The sequence below is a fragment of the Elgaria multicarinata genome, chromosome 1, assembly GCF_023053635.1.
Source record: "Elgaria multicarinata webbii isolate HBS135686 ecotype San Diego chromosome 1, rElgMul1.1.pri, whole genome shotgun sequence".
Taxonomy (NCBI): Eukaryota; Metazoa; Chordata; class Lepidosauria; order Squamata; family Anguidae; genus Elgaria; species Elgaria multicarinata.
Genome location: NC_086171.1, coordinates 179,037,981 through 179,055,316, shown reverse-complemented (window position 1 = coordinate 179,055,316; position 17,336 = coordinate 179,037,981). Strand labels below are relative to the sequence as shown.

Sequence of the window (17,336 nt, the reverse complement as noted above, 5' to 3'; positions counted from 1 at the left end):
CTTGCTGTTGCTACAAAACAGTGGAGGGCAACTTGTGGCCCCCGAGATGTTTTGGCCTACAGCTCCCATCATCCTTCACCATTGGCTATGTTGGTTTGGGCTGATGGGAGTCATGAGCCAAAACAGCTGGAGGGCCACAAGTTGCCCATCCCTGCTTTAAAACCTGCATACAGGGCAAAGAGCCATGGTCCCGTACATTCATATCCCCCCTAATTTTACAGCAGAGACAAATAGGGGACACCCTTATGGAGATGCAACACTTATTTTCTCAGGCCAAGGGTAATTGCCTGAGCAGCCCCACCCCACCCCCCAGCGCTATTACACATTGCTGAAGGTTCTTCTCTGCCTGCTGTTATACATTAAATGTGGCTTGTGCTACTTCTTCATTCATTTAATCTGAAATTGCTTGTCCTGCAGCGGCTTGTGTTGCACATGTGGCTAGTTATCTGACCACAACGGTCTCCTTTTTCAAAACCTGAGACTGCTCAGTCACAATGAAACTGGTTGTCAGTACGGTAGCAAAATAGCTGCAACTCTCAATATAGAGCTCAAATTATGGGAGTAAAGGGGAGGGTGTGTCTTAATGAAATCTACAAGCCCCGATCCCTCCACTGACTTCTGAGAGTGACCTCTTGTAAGTCATGTAGAAAGGTTCTCCCACTGGAGGCAGCCCAGTTTTGGCGGTTCTTTGCTTTGGAAGTGTGCCAGAACCTGATAATCTCACAGAACAGATGCAAAAACATTTTCATTTAAATAAGGATCTTGCAGATATGAATAGGTATATATGGAAGTGACCACTTTTCTGAGGCACATAGGAAGCGGTCTTGGACTGAGTCAGAGCAGTGGATTCATCTAGCCCTGTATGGTTGACACTGGCTGGCAGCAGCTCTGCAAGGTTTTAGGCAGTTCTTCTAGTCTTACCTGAAGATGCCAGGAATTGAACCTGGGACCATCTGCTTGCAATGCAGGTACTCTACCACCAAATCACACCCTTCTTAGGAACTTTTGCAGGGCTGTTCTGTGGCCTGAAACATTTAAGTCCCTCTCTTAGATGTAACTAATTGAATGTTACCCGATTGCTGAACAGGGTAAGTGGGGATCAAATATGGCAACAAGGAAGTCCTAATCTCGCTTCGTAGCCCTCGGGACAGATTTGCAGGGCAGATTCTCTGTGCAGCTCCCCTGCTCAGAGGACATTACCAGCAGATGTGAAGTTCTTGGCAGCATCCGGAATAGAAGGGGGACAGCAAACTGAAGCTGGCTACATTGAAGGGCCCCAGCATTGGCATGGGATGAAGCAGCCAGCCTTTGCTTGAAATAATTTGTGCCATTTTGCAGGGATTGTGGAGGAAAACGTGGAATGCAAAAATAATAAAATCTGTTATCTTGCAAGATATATTAGCTACAGATCAGCATGTGAGTTTGTGTGTGGGCTAAATGAGAAACTGATTAGATTTGAATAATCTAGTGCAGCCTTCCCCAACCCAGCACCCTCCAGATGTGTTGGACTAAAACTCCCAGCATCCTCAGCCAGCATGGTTGGCTGGGGATGCTAGAAGTTGTGATCCAACACATCTGGAGGGTGCTGGGCTGGGGAAGACTGATTCAGTGGCTCCTTCTGTTTTTTAAACCTTTGCATCCTTTCATCCTTTTAGGCCACATAAAGGGCCCGGAGCTTGTGGGCGTGGACAGCACCATGCCGCATGACATATCCGGCTTCCAGGCTGCCTACATCACCATCGAGGTGCTGATTGCCCTTGTGTCCATCCCTGGGAACATCCTGGTGATCTGGGCCGTCAAAGTCAACCAGGCCCTCCGCGATGCCACCTTCTACTTTATCGTCTCACTGGCAGTGGCAGACGTAGCTGTGGGAGCCCTCGTTATCCCGCTGGCCATCATCATCAACATTGGACCGCAGATACATTTCTACAGCTGCCTGATGGTGGCGTGTCCTGTGTTGATCCTCACCGAGAGCTCCATCTTGGCGCTGTTGGCCATCGCTGTGGATCGCTACCTCAGAGTGAAGATTCCTATGCGGTAAGAACCACAGCCTGGGAGGGGGAAAATACCACTTGAAACCAAGTAAGCCTCTGTAGCGGCTTGATGCCAAATTTCTGTGGCAAGCTTGCAAATATATATAATACCTATAAAGCTGAGAGTAAGTGTGTGGGTTTGTATGTCTGGAAATGTTTACCCACTTCCTGATGAGGTAGAAACTTGACATTTTTGATGCTGATAGGTCTTTGTGTACAAAGTTAAAAAACAAAAACAAATCCAGATTTTTTTGCAGTTTATTATTTTTTAATTAAAACGTACCTTAGGCTGATACCTACAACTCCCAGAAACTGAAAGCATGCTGAGAGGTGTAGGTCTACCAGAGTGCAGGACATGGAATAACGGGCTCAAGTTACAGGAAGTCAGATTCCAGCTGGACATCAGGAAAAACTTCCTGACTGTTAGAGCAGTACGACAATGGAACCAGTTACCTAGGGAGGTTGTGGGCTCTCCCACACTAGAGGCCTTCAAGAGGCAGCTGGACATCCATCTGTCAGGGATGCTTTAGGGTGGATTCCTGCACTGAACAGGGGGTTGGACTCGATGTCCTTTTAGGCCCCTTCCAACTCTACTGTTCTATGATTCTATGATCTTGGGGGATCACGTGCGCCACATGGGCGATCTCACGAGATCTCTGTAACGGCTACAAAGCCCAGCATGCTTTCACCAAAGATGCCTGCATCGACGAGAGGAGGGAAGCGCCTCTCAGAGGACGCAGTTAGCGCCCTGCCAAAGGCATGGTGGGAGGTGTAGACATTCCAAAGATTTTGGGGCAACATGCGCAGCCATATGGGCGATCCCCTGCAGGGCTCCAATGGCTGCCGCCAGCTGATAGTTGGTTGCCTGACTGTGACTGCCGCTTGCCGCCACCTCAGGAGCCAGGCCAAGGACAGAAAACGGAGTTGAGGTAGCAGGTTCCACCCGCCCACCGGTGCCCAATGTCAACGCCACAAGTATGGATGGCAGGGTTGATGGCAGCAGCGAGCGTGGAGATGTTGGACGAGTGAGGGAGAAGGACATGAGGACTGAGGGGACGGGGGCACCCTTCCAGGACCCGGGCAACTCCAGGTATATCAGTGATGGGGAGCAGTGGAGGTTGCACTGGTGAGCAGCATGAGCCACATGCAGCTTTTGGGCTGTGTGTTGCTAACCCCTGGACTGTGGCATTTGGTGGATTTGTCTGAATTCTCCAAATTTCTGGGACTATTTTATTTTTGAAAAACATTTATAACTGGAGGAGCTGTGATGAGGCATTTATTGTGTACTTCTCATTTCCTGCTCATGGTTGTTTATGGGTTCTTAGACAATGTTGTGACTCTCCAGTTTTGCCTCTGTTTTTAAAGATCACTTTCTATGCTTTTTTTTTTTTAGAGAAAGGGAAATGCATTATTATTTGAAAGGGAAAGAAAATGCTTTATCCTCTTGTGTATATGTGCTATTCCATTATACCACAGTGCCACCTGAAGTTATGTAGCAGAAAAGCAGGAAAAGAAATGCTCCTTGTGAAGTGCTCAGGTCTCAATATCTTGACGAAACCAAAACAGACTTGTGTAAATAAAAAAAAGGCCCTTAATAAGCATGTGCATTTCCTGTTATACAATCTATGCAATGTAAATTGAACAGTATCCAGAGTGGGTCTTTGGGCAGGGCCAGTGCCAGACTTCTGGGTGCCCCTGGGCGTGATGATGCCAAAGACTCCTACGCCTCCTCTACTTGCTTTTGCTGTCTGCCCCTCTTGCTCCATTAAGTTTAATGAGACTTCGCCATCTAGTGGCTGCATTATAGTGCAACGCCGAGTTTACACATTGGGAGGTCTCATGATTTCCCAGATAATAACACAGTATCTTTGTGTTTTTTTTAAAAAACTGAGATTTCCAGGTAATAGTGCGTGCAATAAATCACTCATTTAGAGAAAATTTATGTCTGGCTCCTTGAGGATTCAGGGCTAGGGGTATGTTTATAGTAGGCTCTTTGCCCATAGTGGGTTGGGAGAACAAAGTTATTGCAGGAGAGGGAAGTGATGAAAGCATATTTCACATCACAGGGATTAGTTGCCCCTCAACACTTTTAGCCTCCTGTTATAAATATTTACTTAGAAATAACAGATTCAAGCAAAACTGAGTACGTTTCCCAATGGTGAACTATCGTCAACTTGATACTTGCAGAAATTAACCAAACTAGATTTGACACGGAAAACCCATGAACGTGATCTCCAATTTTTTAAAGGAAAGTTTTAAAAACGAAAAGTATACGCCGAAAGACTCTCCTTTTGGGTCAGGGCTGTGGTAATAGTGGGGGTTTAAAAATCTCCCCCAATTGTTCTTTGCCCGGCAGATGAAAATATACAGGTGCCACTTTAAAGAGTATTAGAAAGTGAATTTCCCCTATCCTTTCAGTACATGTATCTGGGTATGTGATAATTCTGATTAGTGGTAATAAGGATTGTATGAACTGAGAAGTGGCAGTTATTCTGCATTAATTAACACAGAGGATCAAAGTGTGACTTGCCATTAACTTGGTTACCTGCCCACCCACTTTGTCCTGACTTAGAAACGGGAGGGGCAGGCCAGCATATACTTAAACCCCCACCAGCACAAAATCTCTAACTAGAGGCCTCCATAGACTGGGAACTTGGGCATTCTGCTCCATAATAGCGGAATTGCTGCAGCTAAGCTGCAGCTATAAGCCAGGTAGCTACAGGGTACAGATTGTAGAACTGTTGGCTCCGCTGTTTTTCTACCCACACAGTTTGCTTTAGCACCAGATCCCAGAATAGATTTTTTAAAAGTTGTTGAAAATTGCATTTGAGTTGCAGTGAGTGTATGTGATATATATATATATATATATATATATATATATATATATATGGGACTTTTGCCAACACCCCACACCTCTGCTTCTCCCTGTGGCTGAGAGAAAGGAAACGTCAGAAAGAAGAGACACACGTTCTCAGGATGCAAAATGTTTATTTTCACATTTTGCATCCTGAGAACGTGTTTCTCTTCTTTCTGACCTGCTTTGGATGCTTTTGAGAGAAAGGAAAACCACAGGCTTGGGAAAGGTACTTGAGGTCAATCCAGTTTTGATGCTTTGGCTAGGAATGTGAATTCAGCCTGGTTCTAATGAGCAAAGGCACTGGATCAGATGGTGATGGACTTTGTATTCTGGGGTACCTGAGATGCCCAGCGGAAGAGGCCAGTCTAGAGGCCAGACCTGCATGGATGGATGCTGGTTTCCAACAGTCAAAATTACCGTTTGGTCCTAATTAAATAGTAACCTTCTGTTTGGTCTGCAGATCATATCAAGGCAAAGACTATCTATTACATTTTTATCGTTCCTTTCCTATAAGTTACTTAGGGTGACTTACAAGGATATCCTCCCCATTTAATCCTCACAACAATCCTGCAAGGTAGATTAAATGCAGGGAGAACAGACCATAAAGCTGCCTTATACTCAGTCTGACCATTTGTGTATCTAGCCCAGTATTGTCAGTACTGACTGGCAGCAGCCCTCCAGGGCTTGAGGCAGGATTCTTTCTTGGCCCTACCTAGAGATTGAACCTGGGACCTTATGCATGCCAAGCACGTGCTCCAACCACTGAGCTACGGCCTCTCTATTGGGAAAGACTGCTGTAGAGAGCTGGCTGATTATGCTCATTGCATTTTAGGGGTATCTCTATCGCTTCCAGCTCCCTGAAAGAACATCATCTGCATCCGCTCTTGGACTGTGATGTGGGACAGGTGCTGGGGCTGTTGTTTAGGGGTGTCCGTCGCTGGGAAATACATTTCTTTTTCAGCTTGGCATGCAGAGTTCCTTGGCTGGGCTCGGATTTGCGGGCCAAGACACGTTCCCCCACCCCCAAAAGCTGGGAACTTTTTGCGGGTTTTTTTCCATTTGTGTGAATACAGATTTGGGGAACAGTAGCTTCCATTTGCATAATTTGTGCCCATTTCCGCTGAAATGGGCACAAATCTCTATTCGTGCAATTAAAAATAAATTTAAAAAATCCAGGAACTGGCCTGACCCCCAATGCAGATTGAGTTGGGCGAGTATGCGGAAAATGGACCCATGGCGGGGGAGAACCAAGGGAAGCTCCCCCCAAACAATTCCTCTGACACCCCTGCTGTGGCTACATGGCTCCTGAATGAGCCGTGAGTGGTGTTGGGACTGCACGACGACAAGTTTTCCCCTTGAGGCTGGGAATCCCTGAAATGGGGACGACCAAGCAAGTTCAAGAGAGTTGTTTGTCTTCTAGATACTTTTGCTGTGCTTTGGCATTAGCAGCAAAAAGACAATTAACTGCTCAGCCACCAGCCATATGATGAATGTTCTCCCTGGCCTGGAGGAAGACATCCAGCAGTGGAGAAGCATTTTGCAGCATAACTTGCTCCTATTCCCCCCCAGGTTCCCAAATATCTAATTGAATGGCCCTACACACAACCACCCTGTTGGCTTCAGGCCTCTTCAGTTCTGCTGCGTTATTATGTGTTGGTTGTAAATTGAGTAGTTTCTCTGAGTGCATTGTCGGAGTGGCATTGTACTGGACTAACACAATCATCATGGCAAAGGAGCCAGGCTTCTCAGCTTCTCAGCGCCTCTTCTCAAGGTCTTTGGGGTATGAAGATGACCAGGATGAGGCCCCCTACTCTGAATGGACCTTCTTGCAGGAGGGATGTTGACATCCCAAAGTAGAGCCATCAGGGGTATTGACCCTCTATCAGCCAAGGGCCAAATTCAATTTTGGAAAAGCTCAGTGGTGGGTGGGAGTGCTCAAAGCAAAGGGTGTGTGGCTAAAACGCCAGCAAATTTTAGCTTAAAACTTTTCCTGCTAGTAACAAAGCCTTAAAAGAGGCATTTCAACTTTTTAGAATGGGGAATAAAATGCAAAAAATGCTGGGAAGCCACTGAAAGGCTGGCATTTGGGGGAGAGGGGGGGTGGAGCGAGGGAATGGTGGCATGGCCATCTGGGGGAAGGCCTGAGGCCTGAATTTGGGCCCCAAGCCTCAGTTTCTGCACCCCTGGCCTAAAGCAAAGAGGAGCTGATTCAGGGGTGCTTGTTCAAGGCTAGAAATCTTAATTTTAAAATGATAGAATCCTGAGGGGGACTGATTCCTACTGGACAGAAAAGAGCCTGAGGAGGCGTGGTCCTACTTGCACTTTCCCCAAAGGCAGTAGCGGCAAGGGAGCGGCCAAAGAGCTGCCTGCCAGGGTTTGCAATGCGACTGTCTACCGCAGCGAGGATGGCTCTGCCGCTGTGGAAAGCATGGCGAGGTGATCGGTGGCTTGCGAGGCTGATTGGCAGAAAGGGCAGCGGAGGTTTCCTTGCAGTGGCTGTCCACGGGAGTGGGCTCAAGTGCGGCACGTCGGGGGGGATACTGTAGACACGCTGACGCAGGACCCATATGCCCCAGTTGGTGGCAGGGACCAAAGAGGTGTGTGGCAGGACAAGCTGCCCGGCAGGCTGCTGCAATCCAGGCAGGAAGACGGCAGTGACCGCAGCTGCAACCAAGGAGCCCAGCTGCCGTGATCAGATTCTGGAATGCGTGTGGCAGCAGCAGCAATGCAGGAATTTATGCTGACGCATCCTCCCCCCACCCCCCGAGATGCAGCATCGCAGCACAAGCCTGGCCCAAATGCATTTATCTGCTCCAGCCTTCTGGGACTCCTGATTGACAGCTCAAAGGAAAGAAGCAAGTCCTGGGCAGCCACAGGTACAAGGTCATGGCTAAGATGTGAATATTCATGTCATATCCATGCACGAGCCAGAACCAGCAGAACCTCCTGAGACGAGGCGGCCTGTGGCCTTTACTGCAGCCGCTGAGACCATAAAGCAAAGCAGCTTCTCTGATTGGATTTAGAGGCGTGAAGGACATTTCCCACAACAGGCTCAGAGAGGCTGCGGCCTGGCTAGGTCATCGGAAGGACAAGAGCCGCCACATTCCTTTGCAATAGCTCCCCTCTCCAATCCTTTGGTCTGGTTATCAGCTGCAAACAGACTTGGCACTGCTTGCAGTTGGGGTGGCATGACCAAAAAAGAGGAAACGCATCACCAAAAAAGAGGACACCAATCTGCATATCCTTGGTGTAGGCTCATGTTAACAGACAAATGCAAATTTGGAAATAATAGCTGGGATTTAAATAGGGATGCAACGCATCTCACCATGGTGGGGAAGATGGGGCCCAGGTGGCCGGCCTGCTCAGACTGTTCTCTGGGTGCTCTCAGTGGGCAGCTCCAAGGCCCCCACTGCCCTTCCTTCTCATCCGTTCTTACACCAGAGAGCTGGTGCAAATAAAGGGCTGGGCTCTGACAGCTCTTCAAAAAGAGGACTGCCCTCTGTAAGGTAGGCCACCCTGCTAGGTAGGCTGCCTTCACATTCGCTTGGGGCTACTGGCACAGGCAGTGTTCTGGCTGCAGAAGCTGGCCATGCTTTTCCCGTGGTTTGGGTTGCTGGGCTCCTTCCGTGCAGCCCAAGGGGCAGTGACTCATACCAAAACCGGTTTGCAGCCAAAGGCCAACCCTGCCTGCCTGGTTTCTGGAGCTTTGCTGACTGAGCCTTTCTTGGCATTTTCATGACTCACAAAGGAGGGAGGGGAAGGGGTCTCCTCGCAGCTTTTTACCGGAATATTTATTACCTGTTCTGTGTACATGATAACCTTTAAGCACAGGCTGGTGATGAGCCCCTGTGGTCAGCAGAGATGGATACAGACGTCACACTGGCAGCCGGAGGACTGATGGGAAAGGGAGGAGATCTGGCCTGAGCTCGGGCTTTTTGTAAGTGGCCTGGCTGAGTGGGGAAGGGGGTTGCAGGTGCACTGTTCCAGTGGCAAACTGGGGGCTTCCCAGCAGCTGCTTTCCCCTGCGATGGTAGGCGGGAGGTGGGAGACAGAGGAAGGCAAGAAGGAAGCTCAAGAGATTTTTCTGCCTGAGGCAAAGGGCATAATGCCACCCCACCCCACCCCACCCGTCCACATCTAGAAGCTGACTGGACCGGCACCTGAATCTTGTTTCAAGGCTGGCAGCAGGAGAGCATCTTCCCTTGGGCCTGAAGGCAACAGGCTTGCTGAGTGGGTGTAGGCTGGGCTGTGTGCAAAGCACAGCTCTGGCCTCCCGTAGAGAGGAAGGGCGGCCGGAGGGGGGGGGCTGACACTGCTGTGCCTTCCAGCATCTGCTGTCTGATGCAGCTGCCTCACCCTGCTTAAGAAGTGCTTGCTCAGGAGTTGGTGCTACTGTCACTGTGCTAAGGACAGCCATTTAGCTCAGTTCACTCGCGGCTCCCATGTCAGTGGGCTGGTAAATCCACTCCGGGTTTCAGTCCGAACCCTAAAGGAGCTCTCCAAGGTGCTTCTTCACTTTGGATTGCTCTTTTAGGGTTCGGACTGAAACCCGGAACGGATTCACCAGCCCACTGATGGGGGAGCTAGCAGCCTCCACAGGTTCAGCCGTCTGCAATTTGGCTCCCTCCAGATGTGTTGGATTCTCTCTCTCTCTCTTTGTGTGCTGCATTTAAATTATTCTATATTCTGTTACAATATTGTATTTTCAAGGTTTTTAATCTTTGGCTGTTGGGTGGCAGAGAAATGTAATCAATGAAATGTAAATGAAATGAAATGTTCATCATTCCCAGCCAGCATGGCCAATGAGCTGGGGATGATGGGAATTGTTATCCAACACATCTGGAGGGCACCAGGCTAGGGAAGGCTGAGCCAGAGCGAGATAGGCAGGATCTACACTACTGCACTGGCAACTGTTGGGGCCCGTGACACGTTCCATATACCATTTTCAAAACACTTTCGAAGTGTTATATTCTGCTTGGTGTAGATCTGGCATCTGCAGTTGGGCAATTCTTTTATTAGACCAACCAAAATGCTGCAAAAGTTTGTCCAAGCTCTTGAGTGCTCCAGAATTCTTCATCGGCAAAAAGCCGTGGATGGGGGAAGAACAGAAAAGCCCCCCCCCGCATTAGTCCAGATGTTGTAGCCATGAAGTCTGCAGTTTAGACCCAGTCTAAAAAATGGAGATTGCAGGTGTTGCAGGTATCAGATTACACCTAGCATCTTTCTGGGAGAAAGAAGCAATGGCTGAGAATAGGGTGGCCATATGTCTCCTTATACAGAGAACAGTCTTCCATTTGAAGGGCTGCCAAAGGACCATCCTCTATTTGAAGGGATTTTCTGTCTGAAGGACTGTCCAGTCTTAAGTCTGGTTGAAAGGTGAAGAACCCTAAGCACAGTTGCGCATTGACAGCATCCGAGCAGCAGGCGGGCACAGAGGACACCCGGTCACAATCTTCCACCCTATAGTGTGATGTACTGTATGTTTCTTTAAATTATAATAATAATTTCTAAATTTGCATATAAACATTTAAATTAGTGCATGGAAATTTTATGCAGTTCACTGCCTTCTTTTTGGTGATGCACTTCTCCTTTTTTTGGGTAGCCACCCTAGCTGACCCCTATTTCTGAAACTATACAGGCTCACTGTAACTCAAATCTGTCTCTTGCTCAAGGCCACACTTGTGGGTCTTTTCGGGAATTTGGAAAATTCTGCTGCAGTTATTCCAAAGTGATGCAGTTATTCCAAAGAGTACTTGGATTAACTTCTGAAACCAGTGTCTATTTTTGAACACATTCTCTCTTCAGAGGGAAAGGCATGGCACATGTTTGTTGAACTGCATAAGAAGAGAATTAAAAGTGAATTAAATGCTTACGTTGTTTTTTCTTTTTTCTTTTAGTATTGTTGGGCCAAACGAATTCCTAGAGGCCTTAGCATTCTCTAGGGCCAGGTATATTTAGAGATGATTTCGTACAAAAGGGTGAGCTATTCTCAATAAATGTTCTCAAAACCTAATGATATTGATTATTGATACAGCTACCAAAATGAATCAGCAAATACAGAAGCCCATAGATGAACAGATTTGGATTTTTAAAAACCATTCATAATGATAACACTTTCGAACTTAAACTTTCAGATTTGGACAGAGACTTGAAACATTTTCAAAATGAATTGAAGGAATTCAAATTACGAATTTTTTACATGTGGTTCCATAAATTTGTTTTCCGTTCAACCAAGGGCCGCTGGGAGGCTGTACCCCCTGCCTCCCAAGATAGACATCATTGCAAGGGGGAGATCATCCCGGTCCAATACATCCCCCAGAGAGAGAGAAAGAGAGAGAGCGCAGCTGTAGCGAGCTCCACTCAGCTTCAAATGAAAGTTCCTTGGGTCTGCAGACTCTGGCCTCACCCATTGATCAGAGAATCACGAACCACTGGGAGGTTGCCTATCCTGCCTCCTGGGAAGAAGATCCCTTCAAAGTGGAGATAAACCTGGCCCCAAACATGGGCCAGAAAAGAAACAGCTGTCAGGAGATTATTTTTGTCCTTCTCTGCCAGAAAAATACCTATAAGAACTTGCAAACTAGGAACTGGTGCCTGTGTTTTGCTTTTTCCTCCTCCCTTCCAATGTCTTTTCCTTTTGTGTCATGTCTTTTAGATTGTCAGCCTGAGGGCAGGGACTGTTTCATTATTAATCTTTGTAAGCCACTCTGGGAGCCTTTACTTGGCTGAAGAGCAGGGGGAAAACACTATGAATAATTGGCACCTTTGAGAGCATGTTCTCTTTTTACATCCTAGACTGGAAGAGCAATTGTATGGTTTCTGGGAGAGCATCCTAGGGACCATAGGAATGCTTGGAAGAGCCCTTCTGATGGCTACTAATTCTGATGGCCATATGCTACCTCCAGTATCAGAGGCAGTAAGACTGTATGCACCAATTGCTGGGGAACATGGGTGGGAGGGTGCTGTTGCACCGTATCCTGCTTTGTTGGTCCCTGGTCGACAGCTAGTCAGCCACTGTGTGAACAGAGTGCTAGACTAGATGGAGCCTTGGTCTGATCCAGCATGGCTCTTTGCATGTTCTTATGTCGGAGACAGTGCTCCAATCTTGGAAGGGGGGGCGGAGCTCTGTCCCCCTCCCCGTGCCCTCGCAGCCTGGAGAGAAAAACAGTGCCAGCTGCCTTCCGAGGTTGGAAAATCAACCTCGGAGAGGGGGAAACGGGAGCATTTCATTGGGCAGGGAGGGAGGAGACCAGAGAGGCTAGGATACGACATCTCCCGAGCCTCCTCCAGCCTCCTTCCCTCTCCCTCTGAAATGCCCTTGGTAGATGGGTTGAAAAGCCCATCTAGGAAAATCAGGAAAGGCGGAAGACGCAGAGGCGAGATTGCTTCTGCTCCTCCTCCTGCCCTGCCAGCTTCAGCCCAGCAAGGCATAGGAATCTAGAAACCTCTGCTTTAAGATGAGTCACAGTGAATGAGTCACTTCAGGTGTTGCAGGTGTCCAATTAGACCTAGCATTTTGGGACAAACAAGCAATGGGTGACCCACATTTCTGAAAACATGAAGGCAGGCTGTAACTCAGATCTGTCTTTTGCTCTGGCGGAATACACACGTTCCTAGATAGACAAAGAGCAAAAGAGAAATACGACAGGCTTTATATTAGGCAAGCTGGAGATTCATTTTAGGTGCTGTACTAGCTCAAAAAGCCAGGTCTGATATTTCTTTCTGATTCAGTGTGTCTGCCACTTGTGAAAACCTCCATCTTGAGCACTGTCAGAACATATTTGCATTACAAAGTTAGGCTGAAGACGGGTCATGATTCCTTGCCCACCCCATTGACAGAGGGCTTGCCGTCAAGTACATGCATCCTACTGTTGCCTCTGGTACACAGGTGTTGTGTGGTGGGGTGAGGCCAGGTGAGGGAAGGTTGTATTGGAAAATCACCCAGGATAAGGGCCCTACTCTGCATGGATCTTCTTGAAGATGGGATGTTGACCCCCAAAAGCAGAGGCATCATTTAAGAACCATGAGCTGCCTCCAGACATGGCTTGGCTTGGTTGCCACATGTAACTACCATGAATCCTCTCAAATAATCCCTGGAAATGGTGACAGTGATGAAAATCCTTGTCACAGATCCCTACCAATGACACACCACCACCAAATACATTTTTAGGGCCTCTGGGGAGAAGGAATTACTATTAAACCAATTTTGGTTTATGAAACTGAACGTGTAAAGGAGACACAGGGGCTGGCAAGCCACTTCCACCCTGACTTCCTCACGTTCACTGGAGAGTTCTGTAGAGAGACCGTAACTAGTGATGGGTGAACTTACCCGGAGTGGATTCATTATTTTCTCAGAAAGCAATGAATTCCTCCATGTTAGCTCAGATGAGAGTTCTCCTTTAATATGAAATCTCATTCCAGGTATCTGGATTTTTGCGCATGTGCATTGTCAAAGTGCATCATGGGAACTGTAGTTTGTAATTGCTTAGTGCAGCATAATATGTCGCCCTTTCCTGCTTGGTTGCTTTTGCATGGCCTTTCTATGTAATGTTGATTCGCCGTCGTTGTTGACCATGGAGGAGATGGAGAGACGAATGGTAGTGCCAACCCCTCCTCCTCCTCCTCGCGGAGCCAGAACCGCGGTGGCGCCAAGGAGGGGAGGGAGCAGCACTGGATCATTTGTTGTTTGGATGCAGACTGTGCATTCTTTGAAGTTCGCAATCAATTCCAAACTCGTAATACATCGAACTATACTTGCTACAAAGCTGAGCATTTCAAACAGACAAGTTCCAGTAAATGAACGGAATAATTACGTATTCCCATATCCCTTCCAAACTTTCAATTCTGTGTAGAAGTCATACCCTTCAGCCACTGATCATTTCCACTTATTAAATGAGAATAACCTTTCTTCATTTCCTGCTAGGCTAATCACAATGCAGTGCCCAAACCCAAGAAATTAATACACCCCGAAAGGGGACAAAAGAGGACCCAGATTTGCACAGCATTTGCATGTGCTAATGTACTTGCATATATGCACATTTAGAAATCTACAATAATAAAATAGCATGTTTGTCTGTCTATCAGCGCGAAGACCGTGAATTCGAGGCACCTGAAAATTTGCATGCATACTAAGGGGCCCTAGGGGTTTGCTCCTCAGGGTTAGCTTGTTTCTAAAATGCATTAATTAATTTTAATGTGTCCATGTGGTTGAAGTCTGCAGTAACGCCTCCAGTCACTCAGGGCAGATTTCCCTAACCAGCATACAATTTATCAGAATATAAGCCTATGGGGCAGGGTGTTGCTGTTTTATTGTTTTACTATGTACAGCACCATGTACATTGATGGTGCTATATAAATAAATAATAATAACTTTACAATCCATACTATTTGAAGCCACAGAACATTAGAGGGGCACAGTTATAGACTTCCCTCCTACCCTCTACTGTGGGGCAGCCCCCTTTAGGGGGCTCCGTGGCCACACCCCTCCCTTGGGGGGGGCTATAGGGGTGCACCATGGCAGGGGCCATGCCTAGAAATGCTGGTGGGTGTGACTTCACCCAGGTTGGGTGGGCAAAAGCTATCCAACTTCGACAGCTGTGTAAGTTTGCTTGAAGGCTTTGCTGCATGAAACAAAAGGCTCTTCCACAGCCCGTGCAAAGCCGGGACCATTCGCTCTTAACGACTATAATTGGAGTAAACTTGAACTTCTGAGTGCATTTGTTGCGCTGCTCTTCCTCTTCCATGACTTGCTGCACAGCCCCCCACCCACCCCCCAGGCATAAATGAAGTGACCCCACTCCTATTGGCTGGGCTGCTTTGGTGTGCCCTTCACTGCATATCTCTGTGTGAGAGAGCAGGCTATTTGCAGGACCTACCTTATCTGTGGCGCTCAGGCAAGGACGCTGATAGCCAGTGGTTTGCTGATTTCTGCCCTTGCTTCTATTCTCAACACTAAAGGATCATGCATAAAAAGCACAAGCAGAGACGTTCTTTCTGCTCTGGACAGGAAAATGTGGCCCAAGCTAGCGGAGCAGAATTCAGAAGTAATAATTCTCCTCTGTATTAGAATGATACGTAGCGTCAACATATTAAGAGGTTCAAGGACTTCTAGATCACAGCCTTCTCAACCTGGTGCCTTCCAGATGTGTTGGACTACAGCCCCATCATCCCCAGCCAACAGCAATGGCAGGCACATGCTGGCTGGGGATGATGGAAGTTGGGGCCCAACATATCCGTAGGGGAACCAGTTTGGAAAAGGCTGCTGTATAGGACTCCTTGAGCCCCTTAATAAATTGACACTACATATAATTCTAATTCAGAAGTAGGGAGACTCTATGAAAAGGAGGGCAGGGCTCCTGTATCTTTAACAGTTGTACTGAAAAGGGAATTTCTGCAGGTGTCATTTGTATATATGGAGAACCTGGTGAAATTCCGTCTTCATCACAGCAGTTAAAGCTGGAGGTGCCCTGCCCTCTTTTAAATCTGGTCACTCTAGTATAGCTCCTGCAGCTTTAACTGTTGTGATGAAGAGGAAATTTCACCAGGTTCTCCATATATACCAATGACACCTGCTGAAATTCCCTTTTCAATACAACTGTTAAAGATACAGGAGCCCTGTCCTCCTTTTCATATGGTCGCCCTAGCAGAAGAGAATTAACAATTCTGAAATCTCCTCTGCAAATCTGAGCCACATTTTCCTCTCCAGAGCCGAAAGAACATCTCTGCCTTTGCTTTCTATGCAGCCCCACCCACCCCACCAGCAAATGTGCACATCTAGCAGGCATCTAAGATACCAAATGTTTGCAATAATCTGGCTTTTATTTTGCTTGGATGTTTTGAACCGCTCACTCATTTAACAAATAGCAAAGCCAGACAAAGCTTCACAGAATTTATTACAATAGTTAGAAAAGATCTAAATCTTTCCTTTTTCTTTTTGCCCCTTAAAGAATTTACTCCCAATCCATTCTGCCGCCCTGCCAGCTGCTCCTGCACCTGCCACCAACTTGTCCTGAAGCCCCTGCAGTGAAATGTTATTTACTGACACTAGACTTGTAGATATAAAAACAATGCGCTGGCACTCTAGGTGGAAACGAGCAATGGAGCCCAGAGCACAATAACAGTCAGAAGAAAAGCAGCAAGGGCAGCACGAACAGAGCTGGCCACCAGCCACGTTATCAGCCACTTGTTCTGGTGGGGTAATACTTATAATACCCGTATAAACATTTATTGGCTTCAGTAGCACAACCATTTTTGATCTCCTTTCTCTTTTAGTGAAAAGGAAAGTGAAGGGGGAAAAGTTCCTGGGTGCAATAAAGCAGGGGTGTTGAACCTTAGGCCCATGGGCCAAACCTGGCCCTCTGGGGTTCCCCAGACAGCCATGCCCCCTTTCTCTGGCCCCACCCTCTTTCCTTTGACCACTGATCATCTGGTGGTTTCCTGGCTTTTGTATGTTTTCCTCTCCTAAGGTTTAGTTACTGGCAATAAGAGCCTTAAGTTGAAATAGGCTGAGATTTATTTATTTATTTTGTATTGTTGGCTTTGCTGCTGTCCACCATTGGAATGTAGCACCCAAGAGCTTCGCTGAAATTGAATTTGGCCCTTGGGCTGGAAGCGGTTCTACACCCCTGCAGGAATGCTTTGACTTCCCCGATTCGCTTTTAATTCAAGCACAGCACAAGGGATTGGGTCACCAGCACAGCAAAACAAAAATACAACGCAACCAACCTGCTTGCCTGTCTGCCTTAGATAGGGTGACCCTATGAAAAGGAGGACAGGGCTCCTATATCTTTAACAAGTGTCTAGAAAGGGGAATTTCAGCAGGTGTCATTTGTATGCATGCAGCACCTTGTGAAATTCCCTCTTCATCACAACAGTTAAAGCTGCAGGAGCCCTGCCCTCTTTTGTAGTGTGAGATGCAAAAGAGGGCAGGTGCTGCATGCTTTCAAATGACACCTGCTGGAATTCTCTTTTCTATATACCTGTTAAAGACACAGGGGCCCTATCCTCTTTTCCATATGGTCACCCTAAAGCCTTACTTCCCCTCTCGGTTCTTTTCTGTTTCTGACTCTCTGGGAACCCTCCTTTCCTTAGCTGCAGCTCCTCTAGCCACAATGTCATGTCCATTTAGACGTGTCATCTTGAAATGAAAGGGGGAGATCAAGGTGGGAATCCCAGCCTGTAAACAGCGAGGCCGTAACAAATAAACACTCCATTGCAAGAGAAAGGAACAAAGACAAATAATACCGCCACCAGCTGGCTTTTGTTTGATGTAAATGAACAGAGAAGCAGAGTCAAGCCACCCAAAGCTGGATGGCCTTTGCTTGGTATTTTGCAGATTGCGACACACAGCTGGTGAGCAGCTGCTGGACCCGGCAGATGTGTTCCTTCTCCCAGACGATAGAGACTAAGTGAGCGTTCCCATTTACAGCAGCCCACAAGGATGAGCC

At 47.4% G+C, this 17,336-nt stretch overlaps 1 protein-coding gene across 1 annotated transcript in view; it reads left to right on the top strand.

Annotated features, from left to right (window-relative positions):
• Positions 1-1,665: 1,665 nt before the first annotated feature.
• The window catches only part of ADORA1 (adenosine A1 receptor), a 75,244-nt gene continuing 59,573 nt past the window's right edge, over positions 1,666-17,336 (top strand). The window contains exon 1 of the mRNA XM_063144333.1: positions 1,666-2,037. Coding sequence (XP_063000403.1) covers positions 1,697-2,037 — 341 coding nt within the window. The 5' untranslated portion in view covers positions 1,666-1,696. The remainder of the gene's footprint in view (positions 2,038-17,336) is intronic.